The sequence below is a fragment of the Suricata suricatta genome, chromosome 11 (assembly GCF_006229205.1).
Source record: "Suricata suricatta isolate VVHF042 chromosome 11, meerkat_22Aug2017_6uvM2_HiC, whole genome shotgun sequence".
Taxonomy (NCBI): domain Eukaryota; kingdom Metazoa; phylum Chordata; class Mammalia; order Carnivora; family Herpestidae; genus Suricata; species Suricata suricatta.
The window spans coordinates 97,582,323-97,605,504 of record NC_043710.1 but is presented as its reverse complement, the minus strand read 5'-3'; the positions used below and the strand labels follow the sequence as shown (position 1 = coordinate 97,605,504).

Genomic DNA, 23,182 nt, shown 5'->3' with positions numbered 1-23,182 from the left:
ACCTTTATACAGTAAGGTGTTCCTTTTTATTTTCAAATGGTTAGCCATTTCTCTCCATTAGCATTTATCAATCTGTCTCTTCCCCCACTGATAGGAAACTCTTCTTTTCCCATGCCCTTCATTATATATATTTTCAATAATCAGAGAATTCCTATTCTACTGACCTTTCTGGCTTCCTCATTGTACCTGTTTTAATTCTGTCACTTTATTGTCGGAGCGGAATTCAAAGACAGCCCCTGAGATTCCCAGCCTTTCTGACCTATATCTTCTCCCAAGTATTCAATTAAACCCTCTTTTATGGTTTTATGGACCGCTTGGAGAAGATTAAGGTCCCAAATCAGTTAACCTTAAGATAAGGAGGTTATTCAGGTGGGCCTGCCCTAGCCACGTGAGCTCTAAAAGCCAGGAGCCTTCTCTGGCTTGACCGGCTGGCTGCGCAGGCGGGAGTTAGGTGTGCTCTGGCTGGCCTGGAAGAAAGCAGGTGCACGCCCTGCAAGCTCTCCTTGGGGCCGCCTCTAGGAGCTGACAGTGGTCCCAGTTCACAGCTAGATGGACCACGGGGACCTCAATCCTACAACCTAAAGAAATGAATTCTGCCAACAACCGGTGAACTTGGAGAAGGTCTCTGAAACAAGATGAGCCCTTAGCCTGGATGATCTTGATTTCTGCCCTGAGTAGAAAACCAACCCACCTCTTGCCAGACATCTGATCTACATTTGTCACATGGTAATAAAATAACTAATATATTTTTTAAGTTTAGTTTATTTATTTTGAGAGAGAGAGAGAGAGAGAATAGGGGAGGGGCAGAGAGAGAGAGAGAATGAGATAGAATCCAAGTAGGTTCCGTGCTGTCAGTGCAGAGCCTGATGCAGGGCTTGAACTCACAACGGTGAAATCATGATCTAAGTGGAAATAAGAGTTGGACCCTAACGGATGAGCCACCCAGGCGCCCCAATAACTAATATATTTATAATGCCCTTTCACAATCAATACATCAAAGCCTCATCAAATTCTTTTTCAAACATATCTGTTCTCATTCATCACATTCCCAGAAGCACTTCAGATTTTCTTAAAAAACAAACAAAAAACCTTAAATATATGGGTTACTTGGGAGACAGATGTTAAATGTATGGGTTACTTGGGAGACAGATGTGAATGGCCCAGGGGCCCATCGCCTCCCTCCTGGGTGGCCCACCGGGCGCAGGCCAGCAGAGGGCGGCAGCTCAGGGAAGGAGCGGCCCGCTGGTACCAGCCACTGAGCGTCCGAGGCTCCGCTTTCCCAAAGGCCACTTGCTCAGCCATGAAGTCCTCCCAGAGCACCGCCCGCTGGGATCCGCAGGCTCTCCGCCAGCCTGTCAGCTCTTCCCAGTAAATCAGCCTCCACCAGGAGGCAGCCGCGTCGGTGGCCCCCTGACCTACGAGTTCCCAGCTCCGCACATACTGTTCCGGGAAGTCCAGGCTGCTCTCGGTTCCCCACCCACCGCCCTGTCCCTAACAGTTGCACTGAATCTTCCAGTCAAAGGCCAGGACTGTGTTGCTATTTAGAACATTTATGTTCCTCAGTGATGATTTGTAATTATTTTAAACAGACTATAACTTGCTTTTAGGCTGCTTCTAAGTACTGTAGTTGTCAAAGTCATTATGACTGCCAAGCTTTTTCTGTTTGTAACTAATATATGCTGGGAGAGAGAGAGAGGCTTGGGGGCGGGGTCTGTATATTCTTCTTCTTCTGCTTTTTAACCGGACACTGTTTCAGTGTTTACTAATGAATAAAGTGTAAGTTGACCAAAAAAAAAAAAGGTATTTTTATTTTTATTCATTTATTTAGAGTTTGTATTGTTACATGGGACCATATATCTGGGGCGATTGTCAGACCCTGGAAGAATGAATCTATAATGATGCCATCCAGACCCTGGGCACATGACTGCAGCCTTTCATGCCCACTGCACACTTGTGGGCATGCTCTGGGGATAATAGAAAAAAAAAAGAAAAAAGAGGGACATTTATCATTTTTTTGAAGTTTATTTATTTTGAGAGAAAGAGAAAAAGAGCACAAATGGGAAAAGAGCAGAGAGAGGGAGAGAGACTCCAAAGCAGGTTCTGCAAGCACAGAGCCCAATGTGGGGCTCAAACCCACAAACTGTGAGATCATGATCTTAGCCGAAACCAGGAGCTGAATGCTCAACCTACTGAGCCCCCAGCCACCCCAAGAACAGTTGTCTTGATCCCTTAACTGCTCTCACAGGTCAGGCGGCTTCATTTCTGGGAGCCTTACACACAGGATTATTAACCAAACTATACCTTCTCTTTTTCAATGAGGTGTGAGGCCTCTTGATACAGCTTCTCACAAGACACCCTGGGGGCCATTGTCCCACCGCTACTCAAAGTTAAGTGTATCCTCCTACACTCCCATCCAAACAAATTAAAATTTCTTGCTGCTCTCTGGATCTCTCTTTCCCTTAACATCTCAACATTTATTTTTGTTCTGATTTTACCTGCAGTGTTCCCACTATCTCCATAGCCTTCATGGCGGGGAAAATACCATGTGGCCCTTAGACTTTGTCATGCAATCACGGAGACCGCCCCTCCCCTGGCAAGAACTCCAAGGTCCAGAATCCACACGAAAGACATGGCTTGCTAAGTTGCAAAATTATTTCCTGAATTTGTAGATAAACTTGTTTCTGATGCTCATATTGTTGTACCCAGATTTTAATATCACCCCCAAAAACCAGAGACCACCAGGGAGGCCGAAGCACGCATGCAAAAGCAAAGGGCTTTATTACGGGCTTATATAAGCACGGGCTCACAGACTCCACCAGTGTACTGGATCCACGTGGAGTAAGCCCCAAACATGGCAGGGCAGGGCCTTTTATGAGTTTGGGAAGGGAGAGTTACAGGAAATTGTGACACAGGTACAGGGGTCCAATCAATATAGCATTACATCATTGACAGTAACTTTAACCAATTACAGAGTGGACCCAGAACCCTCAGGTAGGGCGTGACTAGGACCCTCAGGTAGGGTGTGACTAGTCTTAACCTCCATCTTTAGGCCCGCCCCCAGAAATGTTAATGATGTTAGCTGGCCTTCAAGGTCAGAGGGGAAACCTGAATCAGACCTGCATCCTTACAATATCACTACAGGTATAAAAAACAGTGGGCCCACGTTCTGTGCCTGGAGGTACCCTCAGTACCTCCACGTGGTAGACGTCTTACTCCACTGCCAGGACACGGACTCAGTGGTGCCTCCATGAAGTGCGTGGGAAGCCATGGGGAGTGATGTCCGCCATCTGTGACCTCATCCCGTGGACATCTGTGCATGATATATTCACAACGTGGAGAGGGTGTCGCAGTCAAAGCGATCTTGAATGGTGCCCATGTCATTTTTGCCCATCCTTGAACTCAGTTCTGGTTCTCTGTTCTGATCAAGCTTAGCCCCATCTGGGCTGATATCTCACCTCGATATCTAGATCCTCACATGTATTTTTACTCCAGTCCCCTTCCCAGCTCACCATGCCACCCTAACTCTGGACAAAGTACTTTCCCATTCCATACTAACTCGTTTCCCTCATCTTTTGTATCGATAACTGACACTTGGCCCAGATATTCCGTGCTGTGTTTGCCAACACGCAGGACTCCAACTCTTTCCAGCCTGGTGGGAAAAGTGGATGGGACAACCTTGTCCCAAGAGCTACCTCTAGACCTCTGAGTCATGGCTGTTTCTCTGCTGTCCTTCACTTAATCAAGGTCCTACCATTCCCCCCGAAGAAAGTTAAGATACAACTGTGTTTTAGAACACAACTGATCAGGATATGAATGTACAGTAAATTTATTACAAATAAGAATGAAATTATTAACTATCATAAAATGTGGGGAAAAGAAGGACTTTATTTGTGCAGCAAACTCTTATTACCTGTAAAATACTGTGGAACCACCTGGAAATAGTAAAATTTTTAAACTATGTGTATATTAATCTGCACAAAGTTATTACCTAGCATTGTCTTCAATAGAAATTACCTGTAGATTACATAGTGAGCCATTTCAAGTGGAAACAAGCATAATGCTCTCTTCAGTTTTCCTACTATAGTACATATGCTTTAAAGGACAATCCTTGGGCACCTTGCTCATTCAACTTCAGCTCAGGTCATGATCTCCCCGCTCACGAGTTCAAGTTCTCCAACCAACCTCAGTGCTGACAGCTCAGAGCCTGGAGCGTACTTTGGATTCTCTCTCTCCTTCTCTCTCTGCCCCTCCCTTCCCCCCGCCCGTGCTCTGTCTCTGTCTCTGTCTCTCTCTCAAAAATAAACATTAAAAAAATAAGAAAAGGACAATTCTTGGAAAGGGCAACAGACTCCAGGAAGACAAGGTGCCGTTCACTTAAAACAAACTTTATTACATGTTAATGTCATTTGTAGTAAGAACATACACCGAGCCATGTTTTTTTCTATAAAACCGTAAAATTAAGGATTTCAAATTAGACTCTTAACACCTAGATGCCATATAGAGTTAAATTTTGGCTAAAATGTTTGAAACAGTAAAAAGAAAAACTATAGAAAATCTTTTATATATTATCAAAAAACCTATGCAACACACATTACAATTTTGAAGGAGATTACTTAAAGTATGGATTGTATGTTCTTCTAATTTTCATTGAAACAGATTTAATCCTGACAGGGGAGTTGTTTTTGGTCCACGTGCCCCACTGAATTCCGGTTGAGACCAATTTTCCAGGGAAGCGATGAATGCCATTTAGATTTGCCAAACCACACTGGCTGAACCACCAGCCAGTGTTGTTGCTGAAGCGACTACAGCTTTTCACAGACCGACCACCAACCAGGCACACAGGGTGACATCCGTCATTATCGACATCTGATGTGCTGAAAGGCATTGTATTTTGGTCATCTTCTTTTCTGAAGCCCCGGAATCCATCACCTGGGTAAAACAGGTTTTTTAAATGACCAACTTTAAGGGCACTTTTTTATCATTTTAATTGACCTTTACCAGACTATAGTTACAAAGCTTGGCATCTAGAACTAAGGTTTAACTTACTGTCTATTAGCTATCATATTAAAATCTCTCCTCCAGTTGGTATCAGCACTGAATGTTATATGTAAGTGACGAATCACTGAATTCTACTCCTGAAACCATTACAACACTCTATGTTAAGTAGTTTGGATTTAAATAAAATTTTAAAAATAAAAAATATGAAAACAAATAACAAATACAACAAAATCTCTCCTCTGGATTGCAGTATGTGAAAATCTGGTAATGAATTCCTCAACATGATAGGCCTCTTTAGGTGGATATTTGATACCAACTGACAATCCACCATGGAGGTTTGGCTCTGTAGACGGAATCAGATAATGTAGATCAAAAATGATGCTGTTCAAACCTGTCATTCTTTGAAGAAGGGTAATATGATAATTGACAATTTAGGGAAAAGAATAATTTCTACATAATAGGAATAACACATAATAAGTTTTCATGCCACCTCCATTCTCCATCACTTTAGATAAAGAGGCACGGATGAAAGCAAAACCACCACGTTAAGAGGCTTATTACATTTGTAACTGTACAAGTTGTTTGGTTTTATTTAGGGGCCACCAGGCTGATACCACATACCCAGTTACCTCAAGCATATAGTCAGCTTGAGGAATGGCTCTCCACAGGACACACGGAGAGGAGCTAAGTAGTACTGTTCCTACAAGGCTCACACTGGACACTGCATGTGTGGTGTACCTGATATTCGCCAGAACCTGAAAGAGTAAGTATTTCAGTCAAGGCTACACGTGTAAGTAAGTAGCAGCGGCAGAAGCCATGGTTTGTTTGAATCAAACAAGAAGATTCTGATTAGTCCCATGACACCTAGATTTCACCTGCAGGCAAACTGTGCTAATCTGTTGAAAACACTAACTGAAAGTAGAGCTACATAAAATCTTTGAAGAATCCAAAGCCCACGTTTGTTTCATCATGTTCCAAATGTTTGGCATCTCTTGAGACAGGTCTTTGAGGAGCGTGAAGAACTTCTACGTGGTAGTGGCCCATTCCATACCCCAGCTGTGGTGAATATTAAAGCCTTACTCTGCACTTCACCGGAAACGAAATGCCCACATCGTTTGCAGGGAGAGTGTGATTTTCAACCCGCACACAGTGCAATGCCTCTCGGAAGTTCAGACGAGACAGCAGCTAAGGAGCATTGCCTAAGCTATACAACCGCTATACAGATACTTTCCCTACACAAAGTCCACCCACCAGAAGGGAAATGTTACAGGGGCTCCCCACTGGATTATATTTATAAACGGGTTTTTTAAATATAATGCATAGGTCTGTTTTTAAGAAATAGCCCATTAAAACTCAGTACCATGTTTTCTGTGAAAGTGTAGTTACGGAACATGTCCCTTTGTTTTCTCTGAGAACCCAAATAGATCTTCCCAGTTTTAGAATCAGGAATATTTGCCCTTCTCCTGGGAAAACTGTGTTGCTCAAATTTCATATTTATGTTTTTACTTTGAGCTAAAAATCAAATTTGTAACTTACCTCTACTATGAACTTGATCACACTTAACGCTTGCTTTTACCTATGTTTCTATCTCCATGTTCCATTGTCACCTTCTTCTTTATTTTGATTGCATTATATGGTTAACTGTGGAAAGTTACTTTACAGCCTCATCGGGAAAATGCAGAGTAGGGCATGGCAAAATTTGAGGGTTCTGTAATGAAACACTTGTGTACTGACATATTGAGTCCTCTAACTAGATCCTAGTCGAATAGAGAAACCCCAAACACACTTTTCCTAACACAGTATCTTCCATATTTAGATAGCTCTTTACACTTTTAGAGATGCAGCATTAAAAATTGCATATTGTAACTCTTGAAAATTTTCCTTATCTACCAAGATTTGAATTTCAGACTTTTTACCTAACATCTCAAGGTAGGCAACCATACCAGACAACTCTTCACTCTCAGGAATTTTCCTCCTGCTGTGCCTTGACTCAGCTGCTTTCTTTGCCAACATTCATTTGTCAAAAGTCTATCCCTTCCTCCAGGCACACATTAGTGGTTCTCAACTATAAGGATGCCAATATGTCCATCTTTGAATACAAATATCTGGGCTCAAACTTACTGAGTTGGAATCTGCAGTAGTTTGTACTTTTAAAAACCTTCACACGTTGGATCTAACATTAACACCTTGTTGGAAACCACCCTTCCATGAAGATTTTCTGGATATGATGGATGGGGATCGTTCTCTCCCTCTCCTAAACACCTAAAGCTCTATCAGTATTCAGTATTCCACACTTCTGGGTCTCTTTATCTCCCCTGTGTATTGTAACCAGTTCAAGAACTGGGAACATATCTCACTCACTTTTGGATTTCTACCATTAAATAAACATACTTAACAAGTACCATCATGAGCAACAACAGGAGAGTTGAATTTGATATTAATTTAAAGTTTCAGCATCAAATTATAAATTTAACATGAAGTATTTTGAAGTTCTTAAAAATTAAATTTATTTGGAAATGAGAAGATGCACCAACATATAGTGGGAAAAATAAGTCCACGAAACTAATGGCTCTATCAGGATGGCTTCTTGCCCTGGTTCACGTGTGACGGGCTGGAGGGAATCCCTTAATCTTTCAGGTTCCTTCACCTTTACAGTGAAGATCAGCTCTAACATTCTGTGATTCCTAAATGCCAGCCTCTCAGAACAGGAAAATGTCAATATTTCCTTCCCAGCCTGCCCCCCAAACTCTCCTTCTGAAGAATCAACTGCAGTGACACATGGAAAATCTTTTTAAAGAATATAAACTCTTCAAAAGCATTCAGTGGTTCAATGATCATAGCAAGGTTTCAACACTCACTTTTCTCATCCTGAATCTACTCTGTTACAGTTACATGTCATAGACCAAGAGAAATGCATTAATTTTATCTTCACCTAATATCATGTTAGCTATATTTAAATATCCTGCATCTCTGGAGAAGAAAAAACTTACCAGCATTTCCTGAATACCGTCCTAAGTGCATCTTAAAAAATCTTGTTTCATCTTCTAACCAAAAGTTATCATATGATGCATAAGCAAATGTGTCATCTTCTGATTCCAATGCAATGTGCAGCATAAAACTGGCGTTTTTCTGATTTACTATATAAAAAATCTTTTTTAGTCCTAGCCAAAATTCGCCTGTTTAAAAAAAATGTTTTTTTAGTATATTTTAATACAACTTACAATAACTCCTTATTATTGAATGTTTGGTGTTAGTTTTTAACAACAAAATGACCCACATAAATTATTTGGAAACTAGATACCTAGCTCAAATTCAAATTATCAATGTTTGTCTAATTTACAAAGAAATTATATATATATTAGACACACACACAAATACATTATATATATAATATCTTCCCACTTTTACTTCACTAGACTGAGAATAACTAGACTGCTTCATTTTTATCTCACCAAATTAAATTCAAATATTCATTTAACAACTAACCAAAATTTCAAGATTTACCTTAAGGCATGTCAACAAAAAGCTGTTGAAATAAGGCAGGTAACAAACGGACATGTACTTAAAAATGCTAAGAGTGTTAACTTCCAAAGTGACAGCTTCTAAAGAAACTTTTCCTGAAAATGCTCAGTTGAAATTGTTTGTTCTGTCTTTTAGAATGATGCTCTGTGAATATTTCTTTGTTACAATGCAGTCTGTCCGTTACCATGTATAAAAATGCAATGTAATGTAATATAATGAATGAAAATGAAATGGTGTTTGTAGATCCAAGATGAATTAGTAAATGTAGTGTTCAGACTGCATTCCTCTTGCTGTTCTACCTAATGGATTTCGACCCCACCCCCACCCTCCATCCTACCCTACACCCAGCCTGGTGTCGCCTCTAATCCAGAATATATTCCTCTAGCTGAATCATGAAATTCCTGAAGGAAGGAAGAAGGGTCTAGTCCAAACTTGAGAGACTTGGTGGACAGTGTGACAGCATTCACACTGTTAAAACTCTAGCTAAGATACCATGTCCCTCTCTGGGGCTTACTGGGGGACACTAACTGAACACCACTTGGAACTGAAAAATACCCTAAGGAAGCACGGAAAGAAAGAAGGTATAGGAAGAAAGTGGGCCTGTTTAGTGTCCCCAGCCCAAGACACTCCAATCTAAGTGTCCTTGCCATCCTGCCCCTCTACCCAGCCCCTAATTTGGCTTAACAGTATATATTCCTTAATCCCAAATTTATTTTTAAAAATATACCAAGTACAAAGCAGTCTTCTCACATGAACTATACCTGCCTAAAGACCTTTTCCTCAAAACTCAGTTAATTTCTCAGTAGAAATAAGCATAAAGTGAGGAAGATGACAATTCGGAGCCTGTAGATCTACGACTACTTGAATCAGGAAGTAGCACTTACCAGAAAGTTAGGGGTCGTGCTGAGAAAATACAGTATATCAGCTGCGCTCCATAACATGGCAGCCATTGAGCCTTATTTGTAATACATAACACGTAATTGCATTTCACATCCTTTCTACAATCACTAGCGTGTGGTGGGGTTTTTGGCAACACATCACCACCACTTACTAATCTCTGGATGACATTATTATGGGATGTTAAAGCTTTTAAATTAAGACAACAGTAACTTGAAATAACAACATAAAAGTGATCAAAATCATCTGCAAAGATTCCAATGAAGGTAAAATTCTGCAGCGTTCAAAATAGAAATAGCACTTCTATTTGCTGGCAAAAGTAATACTGTCAGGTACCAATTATGTAAACAGATTTTACAATTCTCTTGGGGTTTACAGTTTTCAAATTTTTCGACAGTGGTTCTTACTGATCTTTTTATAGAATATTCCTCCCAAGTCATATAATTTGAATTTGTATCATGATGTATTCGATTCTCCATTTGTGTAGACCCTGCCTGTCATTTGGTGTTTGTTTCTATGCAAAGTTGTTGAACACCTACCAGGATTCTGCTCGGCGCACAGTAAATACCGAATAGATGCCCATTTTAGAATTTTCACTGAACCCCATTTCAGCAGGTATCTAAAAATAACGATTTCTAGATCCCACCCAAAGACCCACTTGTTCTAAATAATATGACATGAAGAGAAAGTAATTTAAGTCCAATTTTGATATTCACAAGCATTTGCTATTTTTATGAATGATTTTCACCAAGAAAGAAACTGTGTATCAGTGTCATGCCAAAAAATAAAAATAAAAAAAGAGAAGTAAACTATGACCTAAAAGGTCGCCAAATCCATCCAGATAATCACACCACAGCCTCTGGAAATCAGTGACCCCGTCAACCCTTTTCTGTATCACAGTCCATCCACCTCCTCTATAATCCATGTCACACATCACCTAAAAGAGGCCCAGAAAAGACAAAAATCACATACTGTCATTTTCACTCATTGACGTAAAACTTACGTTTCACCCTTAAGCCTAGAGAAAGAGACCATTCACCGAAAACTTCAATGCAATTGAATTCTATTCATATATTCAGACGTTTTTAAATCTCTAGAAGGAACACTTTATTAAAAGGCAAACTTGAGGTTAACCTAATTACAGTCCCCTGATTCAGTCATTTCATTACGGACCCGGTGTTGGTAGCATTTGAGTCACCTCTTATTCCTCACCTCCACAGATAGTTTTCAGTTGAGTGGTGACCCTGCCAACCTTTGGCAGAAGGAGGAGTCTGCAAATTACCTTTTCCTTGGAATTAAAACACTGATGTTCTTTAAGTGTTAATCATGTATACCCGTGTGCCTCTCTTTGATTACTCTTTTCCGCAGAAGTGTGAAAGGCCTGTTCCAGACGGATCTTCAGACAGAAGGGTGTGATCTGTGCCTCACCACAGCAGGTGTTGGCGCATCTGCTAGTGCTGTGTAACATGCCCCTAAGAGGACAATGGTAAGGACCCGGAGAATTGACATAGGGAGAAAATCTGAAGCAGTCGTCCCCATCAGAAACTTCCTGCACATGAGAAAGGCAGTGTGGAGGAAGTCAGCGAATCAACACTTTCCTGTGATTACAAAAGGTAATAATGCTTCCCACTCTTCACAAAATTAGAAGTCTTCCCTCTCCATGTGGGTTCAGGCTCAGTTTTAAATCTGTAGGTGAAGCAAGTTGGGTAATTTTAAAAAGTTTTTTTAATGTTTATTTATTTTTGAAGGAGAGACAGACCATGAGCAGGGGAGGGGTGGAGAGAAGGGAGACACAGAAAGTGAAGCAGGCTCAGACTCTGAGCTGACAGCACACAGCCCGAGGTGGGGCTCAACCCCACCGTGAGACCATGACCTGAGTCAAAGTGGGACACTTAACTGAGTGAGCCACCCAGGCACCACAGGTAATGTTTTAAAGTTTATTTATTTATTATTTGAGAGAGAGAGAGAGAAAGAGAGAGAGAGAGAGAGAGAGAAAGAGAGAGAGAGAGAGAGAGAGGATCTCAGGCAGGATCTGCATTGTCAGCACAAAGTTCAACTCAGGTCGGGTTCCATGAACTGTAAAATCATAAACTAAGGCAGAATCAAGAGTTGGATGCTTAACTGATTGAGCCACCCAGGCACCCTGCAAGTTAAATAATTTTAAAATTATATCCCTCCTAAATCCCAGTTTTTTAACATCTGGCCAATAGCTGTCAAAAAGCAAAAAGAAATAATTAATAAATAATGGTAGTAATTTCAAGATAAGGAACTGGTAGTATCTACTCAGAAAAAAAAAACTATGTTACTATGTAATGAAGATTATCAAAAAGGTGTGATATTGGCATCATAAACTTTCTTATACACAAAAGAACAAAAAGAAAAAATATGTATAAATAACATATGCTACTGTATATATTACTATGTTAATATAATTTGATATTATATATATTCTGCCAATAATAGATAATTTCTGATAGAAGTTTCTTCCAGAAATCCTAGCATAGGACTATAAGGACAGACGTAAGGGTAATGTATTTTATTCAATTTAAAAATGATTATCTTCTCAATCTGTCTCAGAATGTAGTGAAAGGGGCTTTTTATTTATTAATTTTTTATATAATCACATAAAATCCTTTATCACCCAAAGAAAGTATAACCGTGTACAGAAACGGAAATCTAAGTATTTTTAGTAAGCTCCAAGGCAGAGCACCCCACTATTTTCTAAAATCCACAAGCTAATTAGAGCTGCATATTTATATTGCATTTAACATCTTGTATGAAATGCATTTACTGCAAAGAATGTAAACATGAAACCTCAACATAGAAAAGTGAGAGACCCCCCAAGTTCTTTTACTGGTTTGTGGTTTGGGCAAAGAATTTCAGAAAAGCAAAATTTGAAAACTGGAACTTCTACTCACTTATTTCAAAAACTTCAAGGAAAAGCAAAATATTAGAGTATTTAAAATGTTAATAATAATTAAACAGATTGGTTGCTTATCCTATTCCATATAACAAGGGAAAACTTTACCTCAAATGGGTAACTAGATCCTTCCGGGTAGATTATATATAAACCACTTGGTGTTTTGGTGACAGAGCCAATGGTTTCTTTAATTTCGGTACAATCTAAACCTAGAAAAGTAAAGTTCATTATTTAGGATATTTTGAATTTAATCATTTTGCTGTAGAGATCTGACAGTGCTATCTGAAAATATGAGTATAATTTCTGTTAGTGATATGGTGATCTTAACTGCTTAAAAATGAGAAATGATCTCGATTTTAGAAATTAGGAGAAAATACATGGAAGAAATGAGATTAAAGAATGTATGTTGCAATGAACCTTCACTAATAATATCACTGTTAGTGATTAGCACTCCATACTGCTTAAAATTTTCATTTGGGATCCACATTTATTTATTTTATAATTATGCATTCTCTCATCCAATAAATAATTCCCTTTTGGGAATCTAGGCTTAACTTGGGGGCTTGATGTGTAAAGGAAGTCTACATGCATGGGAAGGAGAAACCCAAATGAATATGTTGATTAACTGCTATCGACACATCCTTGACTACTGGAGACCGCAGACTCTAGCTGGGGACCGCTGTTCCAGGAGCCGAAGAGAGAGGACCAGGAAATCATTCTCTTCACCAGGAGGAAACTATGCTGAGGCCAGAGCCTGCTCTGCAGCCTGTAGTTAAAACTGCAGCGCCCTAGAATTGCCTTCTCCAAAGCACCCCACTTCCCAGGAGCCTGGGAGCACATTCTGTGCCCAAGGGTATTACATTTTATTCTAAGACATTTTACTTTGTATTATCTTTTATTGTAATAAAATAAACTCACCCCTTACATTGTTAATTACCTGAGAGCCTCCAGAGCCAGAAGCCTGTTTGCAGCCCTAGCTCTTCTCCTTGGCAGCTGAGAACCCTGAGCTAAGTTACGTACTCGCTTTTCTTCTGTCCTTTTGATAATACTGCCTGCTTTGTAGTGTTATTCTGGCACTGTACAGAGGAAGGCACAGGTAAAACATTTAGTGCAGTGCCTGGCACACAATACATATGAGGAAAATGTCACCTACAAAAAAGTAGCTATAAAAATGGCTTGCTTCCCCTTTATTTTCAGAAGCTGTAGATCCGCTGCCTGTGTTCTGAATTGCTGAAACATTCTTACACCTTATGCCCAGAGATATGCCAGACGTTCACAATGAAGGACTGCTTTGGGCTGGAATATCCACTTTGCCATCACCATTCAAACAAATGTGAACACACGATTTAGATTTTTCTGGGCTGCATATCCCCTCCTCTGATGCTCCCCATCACCACGGCAAACCCTTCCGTTGTCTTACTGTGCATCAGGCAGTATTTGAAGAGCTTTTCGCGTACTTAGTCATGCAATCCTCACAGCTGTATGAGGTAGGGTACTATCAGCGTGTTTTTGAGGAAACTATGAAGGAAACAGCGCATCAGTGATCCGAAGACAGGTGGTCTGACCTCAGGGTCCGTGCTCTTAACTGCCCGAGAGAAAACACTGTGCGGAAGTGTCTCAGTGCCTGACACTTAGGGGACTCTTAGGAATTGTTGATCTCCTCCCCTTTGTAAGGAAAAGAGATCACGTGGTAGCCCTCGAGACTAGTTACTTGCTTGGAACTCTTTGGTATGAATTCCTATTTATAAGATCGATAGGCTACTTTTCTTAGAAACCCAAGCCTCTTGGAATTACTACACTGCATCTTAATACAAACAATTCTAAATTCCGGTTTATTTCTGTCTTGAGTTTCTTTTTTATTTCAAGCTTTATGTCCCAATTTGAAATGTTTCAAACAATTCAAAAAAAAAAAAAAAACCGTTTGCAGGCAGAAAGAGCTGGGAAACTTTCTTTTCTTCTGGCTGAAGACTAATTGTGACTAAAATGTAAGTACAGCCCAGAAACAAGTTACATAAAACATTCCGCCCGCAGGGAAGGCAGGATATCTGTGAAGAGCCATGGCTTTCGGGTTCCTGGAAACGTTTCCCGATTCAGGAGAGTACATTGAGCTGAAGGCGGCCTCCTCCAGCCTGTTAGATAACGAGGAGCTGCATTTCACAAACAAAACCTCTCAATGCACCAACCCGTCCAGGAAAATTTTACGCAATAAAAGACAAGTAGGAAAAGGCAGAAATAGCAAAATTCTCACCATGTGACTGGACTGGCCTGTGAGGAAGAGGGTCCAGCTGTTTCCTGAGAACCTCGGTGGTCAGAAGGAGAACCCGATTCATGAGCTCGTTAACCTGAAAACGCAGGCGCACCTTTCAAAGCCTTTATATTTAAACAAAACTCCTTCCTCTGAATTCTGTAGGTGGATCCCTCAGCCTCTTACAAAGCAGCTCCGTGGTCCGCCTCAGCACCTGAGGCCCCAGCGACACCACCAAGGAACCTGTCGGGTGGGCCCTGTGCACCCTGCCGGTGGCTCACACCTGCCCAGGTGGGCGGCTCGGCGGCCGGGCTCCCACCCTCGCTCACCTCCAGGCCTGTCTCCATCCGGTTGCTTCCCCTCCCCGCTCACACACTACGGGCAGTCCCCGAACACCTGCTGCCGGCATCGCGCCGGGTGCCAGCAGCCTCCCCAGCAGAGAGCCCCCGCCCACCTCCGACCCGGCTCGGCAGCTTCTGAGGCAGGTGCTCGTCTTTGGCGAATCAAGCCCCAGCTCTAGCACCTGGAAAGCTGTCTCCCAGGGCCGATCTCGGATTTCTCTGCTGTGAAATTCTGACAGCGTTCACAACAGGTTTTCAGGGCAACTTCCTGCCCTCTTGACTGTGCACCCCTGAGGTGAAGGGCCGTTTCTTATGTTGCGTGAGGGGGTGTTTTTTTATGTTTGCCCGAGGCTTACTGGGATGCATCTAATTGAGCAGGCACTAAACACACGTCTAGACATGAATGCATTAAAAACTTAAATAGTTGTACCGCTAAGCATTTCAATGTATCTGTGCAATAACAACACTATAGGAAAATATCCATACCTGACTGGATAAATAATCCAAGGAAGTTTGTTGCTCATCCATCATGTTTCTTAGTAGTTTTTTGGTACTTCGTGTGTAGGAAACAATAGAATTTTGCAAATTTCCTTAAATCATAATAAAAAGTGTTTGCTAAATATTATATTGTTAGAGAAAATAGAGTGGAAAATAATTATTTTGGATAAATATATAGACACAATAATATCTCCATCTATCGAAGTATACCAGTTAGTATAACTTTTGTTTAACTCAGGATCCCCCAAAACAACAATTACTTCCACACTTGTTAATGAAACTATGCTTTCTAATAGTTTAGATTACCCTCAAATAAGTTAATCTGATGTAACAGAGAGACAGCATTTTGAATATTAATTCTCACTTATAAGATGAGAGATACAGGGGCTCCTGGGTAGCTCAGCGGTTAAGCATTTAACTCCTGCTCAGGTCATGATCTTGAGGTTCAGGAGTTCTAGCCCCACCTCAGGGTCTGTGCTGACAGCTTGGAGCCTGGAGCCTGCTCCAGATCCTGTGTCTTCCCCTCTTTCTGCTCATCCTCAGCTTGTGCGCTCTCTTTCTCTCTCTCTCTCAGAAATAATAAATGAATAATCCTTGGTATCTGGAAATGCACCCCGTCCAGCCTCATCTCTCTTTTTTACTTTCAGTCTCTCACTTTCTACTAGAACCTTCCTAGATTTAGGTACATGTCTTAAAGGACCTAAGTGCAACTCACTGGTTTGAGAAATATGAGATGCTTGTGTTGCACATAGAATTAAGCACATTAAAGTGGGCTTTTTATGCTTTCTGGCCTAGGATTTACATCCTGTAGGGGCTGGACCAGATCACCACTCCCTCTCTTTCTGATCCTTCATCTTCATCCCCTCCCCCCACGTGTATACAACAGACCATGAAAATTCCCACACTGTCACTAAACAGTTGTAAACAAAAATCAAGACTTTGAAAGTTTACTTTTATACTTTGCCACATAAATTGGCTATGAATTTGTAATATACTTAATGTAGTATTTATTCAGTATTAATGAATCCCTCCCTCAAAACTAAGGTGAAATTTCATAGTGGTTCAGATGGAAGTTTGAAAATAGCCTTTGGTGAACTGATAAAATATAACTCTCAGTGCCCTCTGGCTTGCCATTCCTCTCTGCAGCCAGCTGATGCCACAGAGCTACGTAGAAGGATTCATTCGTTCACTTGCCCAATATTTACTAAGCACCTACTATGTGCCAAACACAGAAGACCTCTGGCCTAGGAGGATCAAGATACATATAAAATGACCCAAACAAAGCTAAGGTATATTTCTTTCTATATATACCATACCATAGAAATAATGAATCATATACCCTTATAACTGTGGTTATTTTTAATACTTACTACACATGAAATGTTTTTCTTCTCGTGTAATTTTAACATCACATGACTCCTCACAGTCTTCCTTATAAACAGTATCATTACTTTTACTCTCATCTTTTGCATTAGAGACGTCTTCTATGGTGTTGATTACAGAAGAATCCTTTACATTAAAAAAAAATAGAAAGAAGCAAAGAATATATGAAGTATGATATGTGACCTAATACATAATAAATAAGAAGAGCGCAAGGACAGGTGGACTCTCAGGACATACACAGGGATGATCGCTAGAAAAGAACATAATGAACTGGTTAAACTCTACAAATAAACCTTATGGGTCAATTTTAGGTATCAATAAAAAGTATATGTTAATTCAATATTTTTGCTCTCCCTTTTTCTTCTCAGATACCAAAAGGATATACTTAGAGTCTACTTTCAATAACCATGACGCCATGGTCTTTATCCTTAACTTTGGCATGTTTCCACATCTGATACAGGCACTGAGCCAGCCTTCCTCCTAACATCTGGGAATCTGAAGTTCCTTGAACAGAGCTAAGAAGGTTCCCTGAGATACCTACATGTCTATGACAAATGAACTTTCTGCCAGCAATTATTAGGAATTGGGGGCAGAGGTGGATGTGTGGGAGGCTTGTCACTTCTGTATCAGCTAAAGTATTTACAGATACTTACAGTATTTACCGATTTGCAAGATATCAGTGAGAAAAGACAAAAAGCATGGGATTTTGCTTTGCAGAATCAACAACAGATGTCATCTTGAAAAGCCAACTATAAGCTACCATTCCAAAGGTATTTATTCTTGTTAGTAAATGTTGGTTTTTCTATAAAACACTCTTTGGGAGAAGTTATACAGATTTAAATAATGTATTAAAAGAAAACAGTAACAAACTTTATCCTCCTTTGACCTGGATGAGAGAAAGGTAAAGAGCTAATCATGGTATAAAAGATATTTGCCCCCAGAAGATGCTTGTATTTTGTTAATGGACTTATTTTTAACTTCTTGTTCTTTCCCCTCTACTCCAGTAATAATTGGCATCCTAGATGTTGTCAGAAACCTAGATAACAACTACATTTTTCCATATCTTAATAAGGTTCTTAAATTTTTAGTATTTTAGAGAATTATATTATTAACATTTCTGCAGCTTTCCTAAAATGTATTCTTTCTGCAATCTTGGAACCTTGGGATTTGGTATTGATATCATGGTAAACACATTGTCTAACATTTTAAAATTATAAACTAGTATTTAAACATGTAGAAATTCAAATTGCCATCTACTCAGAGTATTGCATATATTTTATTAGCTGTCACTCTCACATTGTTTTAAATAAAATTTGCTTATTTCCTGGGTCACCACTCACAAGACTGCGTTTGAAATACAAACGTTTATAGAATATTTTTTAATAACAAAGTAAATTTTTTATTACCTACCAGATAATTCATTATCAAAGTTAACCAGAAAGTTGCCAGCTAGTTTTTAACCTAGGCCTGTAATTTCTTTAAATTTTTTTTCATGAGAAATATGTTAAGGGTCAATCCTCAGTACAGTTTCCTAAGTTTAAAAATAATATTTAAGCAAAATCTCAGCATTTCCAAATAAACACTTTAAGTTTTCCATAATCATATTGGAAAGTACAATTAACCTCTTCAAACTTTAAATATATATCTTGAAAACTACATAATCATCCTTCCTAGCTAAAAATAATATTGCTGAAATTCTTACCGTAGAATGATGTACACAGTTACCTTGGATGACTTCTCCACAAATAAAAAGAAATGTATTTAGGAATAGAAGTGAAGCTTGAGGAAGATACATCATATTCTTCTTGGAGAAATGAAAAACTTCTTCAAATACCAGTCAGCTCTCTGTGGAAAGAACTACAGTGCATAGAGTCTTCAGTTAAAAACTTCTGGAAAGGGTACAAGAAAAACAGAAGCCAATACTTACTGGTTCCATGCCCTCGTCTGAAACAACACCCTTCATATGAAAAACAAGGTAGCCTCTAGAGATCCCGTCATTTTTAAGTTATACAAACCATTTTTTATCACTACATGCCTGCTTTTAGAATATAGGCAATAACTAGATAAATAAATAGATAGATAAAATGTGAATTTATAAATTCATCTAATGTTTGTGAGTCAGGATTTTTTGGCCTTGAAGAAAACACCTCTGATAAACTATTCTTTAATATTTGTAAACCAGTTTGCATAAAAACAGTAAGGAAGTAGAAATGAATAATGGAGTAGAATGTTATATTGAAACTGTTTTTATGAAACACCAAGCAGAAATGCAGTCAATGTGGACATGCAGGGAAGCTAATTCAGATGTAAAATACAGCTGAGGTTAGCCACCAATGATGGGCATATTAATCACATCAATGCTAACTTTCCCTTACATCTGTATTATTAAAACTTCAGAAATTCTGAACACAAGGGAACTAGTGTTACTGAAAATGACCACTCTCTCAAAGCTGATAGATCAATGTCTGTAATGACTCTTCAAATACTCCCTTACAACAATTCCTTCTCTTCAGTATAGAAACATGCCTGAGTGTTCACTATGCTAAAATAAAATAAATAAAATAATCCCAAACTTTCCTGAGTCTTGCTTCCTATTCAAGATATTGTTTTCTCCATTTCCTTTGCCAGACTGAGAAGTCCAGGATGGGGACCATGCCATACTTTTTGTGGCACCAATACAGTGACTGGGGCACACTAGGCACGCAAACATTAATTATTGAAATAATATCTTAAACCAGTTATGTATCCTTGACTTTACTTCCTCACCACCACTATTTAGCCCAACCACTCTTGTCTGCTACTCTCCTGAAACTTTCTGTCTTTCCAGGGACAGTAGGAGGTGGTTGGATGGAGCCGGCTTGGAGACCGGTCTGTCTGAGTTTGAATCTTGACTCCACCGCACTTTTGCTCTGGGACCTAATATCACTACAGCTTGATTACTTCCTTCGTAGAATAAGGACAACTGTATGGATTTGATCATTTCTATACATAAGCACTTAGCACAATGAGTGACAAAAACAAGCACCAGATGTTAGGTATTACTATTATTACTATTTTTCGACTTGATCCATATTGCAGTTCTAACATTGCTGACAACATTGATGACCTTTGTCATCTGTATTAGGAGATGGGGATTATATTTAATCCCAAATTTCTAGACAAAATTTTACAAAATTGTGATGCCTGTGGCAGAACTTCAGTAATTTTTATGGTTAAATTTCTTTGTTCTTTCACAGCTTTCCCAGAGACAAATCCAGGAAATTCTTACCAGAGCAAGAAAATACTTCAGCAGAAGATGCAAAAATAACCTCAGTCAAGATAAAAGTGAAAGCTCAAGAGACTGTCTATCTCAGGCTGCTTTGCAAAATTCACAAGGTTATTACGGTATTCAAATTAGATAAGCTACGTGAACATGCTTTGTAACCATTAAGGCATTGTTATTGGTTTCTTTTGTAGATAGAACATCATTAACAACTTATGAGGCATGTGAAGAAGTGGGATATCGACTAGACATGTCCTATTTAGCTCATGTCTGAAGGCCAAATCTTATTCCTTCCCCCTTCAACTTGCTCCTCCCCATTTCAGCAACTGGCAATATCTTTCATCCAATTGGTCCAGCATCAAATTACAGAGTCACATTTGACTTTTTTCCCCCCTCACAGCCATTTCACTCATTGCCACAACCATTCATCAACATATCTTATTGGGTCAAGGTTTAAAATTCTGAACACTTTTTACCACCTCAGTTACCACCATTTAATCTCTCACCTAACCTACTGTAACAACATTCAAACTAACGTCATCATTTCTAGCCTTATCAACTAGAGTCTACATTTCCCTGTAGTAGCTAGGTGATATTTTTTTTCTCTCCCTCTCTCTTTTTAAATTTGAGAGAGAGCTTGAGTGAGTGGAGAAAGGGGGCAGAAGGAAAGAGAGAGAGAGAGAGAGAGAGAGAGAGAGAGAGAGAGAGAGAGAGAGAGAGAGAATCTCAAGCAGGCTCCATGCTCAACTCTGAGCTGAACATGGGACTTGATCCCGCGACCCTGGGCTCATGACCTGAGCTGAAATCAAGAGTCTGAGCTCAACTGAGTGAGCCACCCAGGTGCTCCTAGAGTGATCCTTTCTAAAGACTGACTTACATCATATTATTCTTGTACTCAAAACTCACCAAAGACTTCCTCTTCATTTGAAGTTGGATTCTATACTGATTCCTTGAATACTGTCTAAATCCCTGCTAAGTCTGAAGTACATCCACAGGGTATTTCTCCAATTTCATGTCCTTGCACACTTCCCCTGCGTCACTGTCTTCTAGACACAGTGTCTTCTTGCTCAGCTACGAACATATCAAATATATGTCTGCCCTGAGAGCCTTCTGTACCTACAGCACCCTCTGCCTCTGACATGCTTCATCCAGACGTCTGACTGGTAACCTCTGTGCTTTGTTCAGACCTCTGCCCTAATTTCCCTTCTTCCAAGGCTTTCCCTGAGCACCCTACCTAAACTACAGCTGGGTCAGTTTCTGTCCTCTACACTACTCCATCTTTCCTCACAGAACTTTTCACTACCTAATATATTCTGGGGGGTGGGGAATAAGTACAAGCTTCATGACCATAGGGACTTTGAAGTTTTGTTCACCACTATATCTCCAGCACCTAGAATGTGCTTGGCACAAAGTAAGTGTTCAATATATATTTCCTTAATAAAAGAATGAATTATATTATTAAAAGAATATATTAGGGGCACCTGGGTGGCTCAGTCGGTTAAGCGACCGGCTTCGGCTCAGGTCATGATCTCACAGTTCGTGGGTTCGAGCCCCGTGTCGGGCTCTGTGCTGACAGCTGGCTCGGAGCCTGGAGCTTGCTCCGGATTCTGTATCTCCCTCTCTCTCTGACCCTCCCCTGCTCACGCTGTCTCTCTCTGTCTCTCAAAAATAAATAAAAGACATAAAAAAATATTTAAAAAGAATATATTAATATGTTATGTTGAATATATCATGGTTTAAAAGTGCTAAAGAATTAAGCATTATATTCAGTTCAGATGTCTTCTGACAAAACATAAAGATTTTAGTGTAATATTCTTTTTTATCACTCGAATCATAGTTGACTTTCTGCCAAGAGATAAAGTTTATAAGTGGCTCAAATTATATTTCTATTATCCAAACATCTAATTGTAAAGGCTCTTTCTTTAGAAACTAGGAGTATACAAGTTAAATAAACATGAAAGCCTAATTAGTATTTTGAAGAAATATTTAAAGGTTAAAAAAAAACCTTTGATTAAAAAAAACAAACAAAAAAAAAAAGGTGTAAGGACACAGGTCTGATTCACGCTTCCCCTGTACTTAAAGGCCAAGGTGCCAGCTTCTTCGTATCATTGGCCAATGGAAGGGTGCACATTGCCCAGGGAAGGAGGGACAACTCTTGTGGCACCCAATCAGGAGAAGTCAGCTAACACCTTTGACCTTTCTAGGGGCGGGCCTAAAGATGGAGGCTAGTCACGCCCTACCCTATGTGAGGGGCTTAGTCATGTCCTACGTGAGGGTCCTGGGCCCACTCTGTGATTGGTTGATACTCTAAATGTTGTGATTGGCTCCCACTATTGCCAGTATTGATAGGGGGGTAGGGAATGGATCATTGTACCTGTGTCGTCATTTCCTGTAACGCCCTCTTCCTAAAAAAGCCCCTACACTGCCATGTTCGGGGCTCTCTCCACGAGGCCAGCGGGTTGGTGGAGTCTGTGAGCCTGAGCTTAAGCCCATAATAAAGCCCTTTGCTTTTGCATGCATGACTCAGTCTCCCTGGTAGTCTCTGGTTTCTTTTGGGGCAATATTGGAAACTTGGGCATAATAAGGGCTCCTGGGTGGCCCACTCGGTTAAGTGTCCAACTTCGGTTCAGGTCACGATCTCACCGTTCATGAGTTCAAGCCCCATATTGGGCTCTGTGCTGACAGCTCTGAGCCTGAGCCTGAAGCCTGTTTCAGATTTTGTGTCTCCCTCCCTCCCTGCCCCTCCCCTGCTGGTACCCTCTCTCTCTCTCTCTCTCTCTCTCTCTCTCTCTCTCTCAAAAATAAATAAAACATTTTTAAAAAACTGTTTAAATTTTCTCTTCTTCTTGGTCATCATTGTAAAGCAACATTTGAATGAAAAGTGATTATATAAACAAGCATTTCCAGGCAACTGAGAAACCAAGCTGTGCCTCTTAATGCTAATATACCATGCAACAAAGCACAAAAGTGCCTAGGAATTACAAAATGTCAGACTAATAATATAACAAAAGTTAAGACTTTCGGGAAGTCTAAGCATGCCTAGATACTCCACAAGAGTACTTAGTCCACAACAGCAACCACAATCTTCTCAATGTTGTTTGCTCTGTGTGAGCACT

At 40.0% G+C, this 23,182-nt stretch overlaps 1 protein-coding gene across 1 annotated transcript; it reads right to left on the bottom strand.

Annotated features, from left to right (window-relative positions):
- Nucleotides 1-4,364: 4,364 nt before the first annotated feature.
- On the bottom strand, nt 4,365-18,602 carry ANGPTL5 (angiopoietin like 5). Its single transcript, XM_029914876.1, has 8 exons — nt 18,507-18,602; nt 16,792-16,930; nt 15,410-15,513; nt 14,586-14,679; nt 12,446-12,546; nt 10,234-10,354; nt 7,989-8,174; nt 4,365-4,929 (listed from the first exon to the last, which is right to left on the bottom strand). The coding sequence occupies exons 1-8, from the start codon at nt 18,600-18,602 to the stop codon at nt 4,610-4,612; spliced, it is 1,161 nt and encodes a 386-aa protein (XP_029770736.1). The 3' UTR covers nt 4,365-4,609.
- Between the last annotated feature and the right edge of the window lie 4,580 nt (nt 18,603-23,182).

Excerpts from the sequence above, each read along its gene's own strand:
- ANGPTL5 (XM_029914876.1), bottom strand. The coding sequence starts at position 18,602 with ATGATGTATCTTCCTCAAGCTTCACTTCTATTCCTAAATACATTTCTT. Across the intron at positions 15,514-16,791 it reads AGAAAAACATTTCATGTGTA|GAAATTTGCAAAATTCTATT; the intron begins GTAAGTATTAAA and ends TTATGATTTAAG. Across the intron at positions 10,355-12,445 it reads GATCTAGTTACCCATTTGAG|GTGATGTGTGACATGGATTA; the intron begins GTAAAGTTTTCC and ends GGCCTCTTTTAG.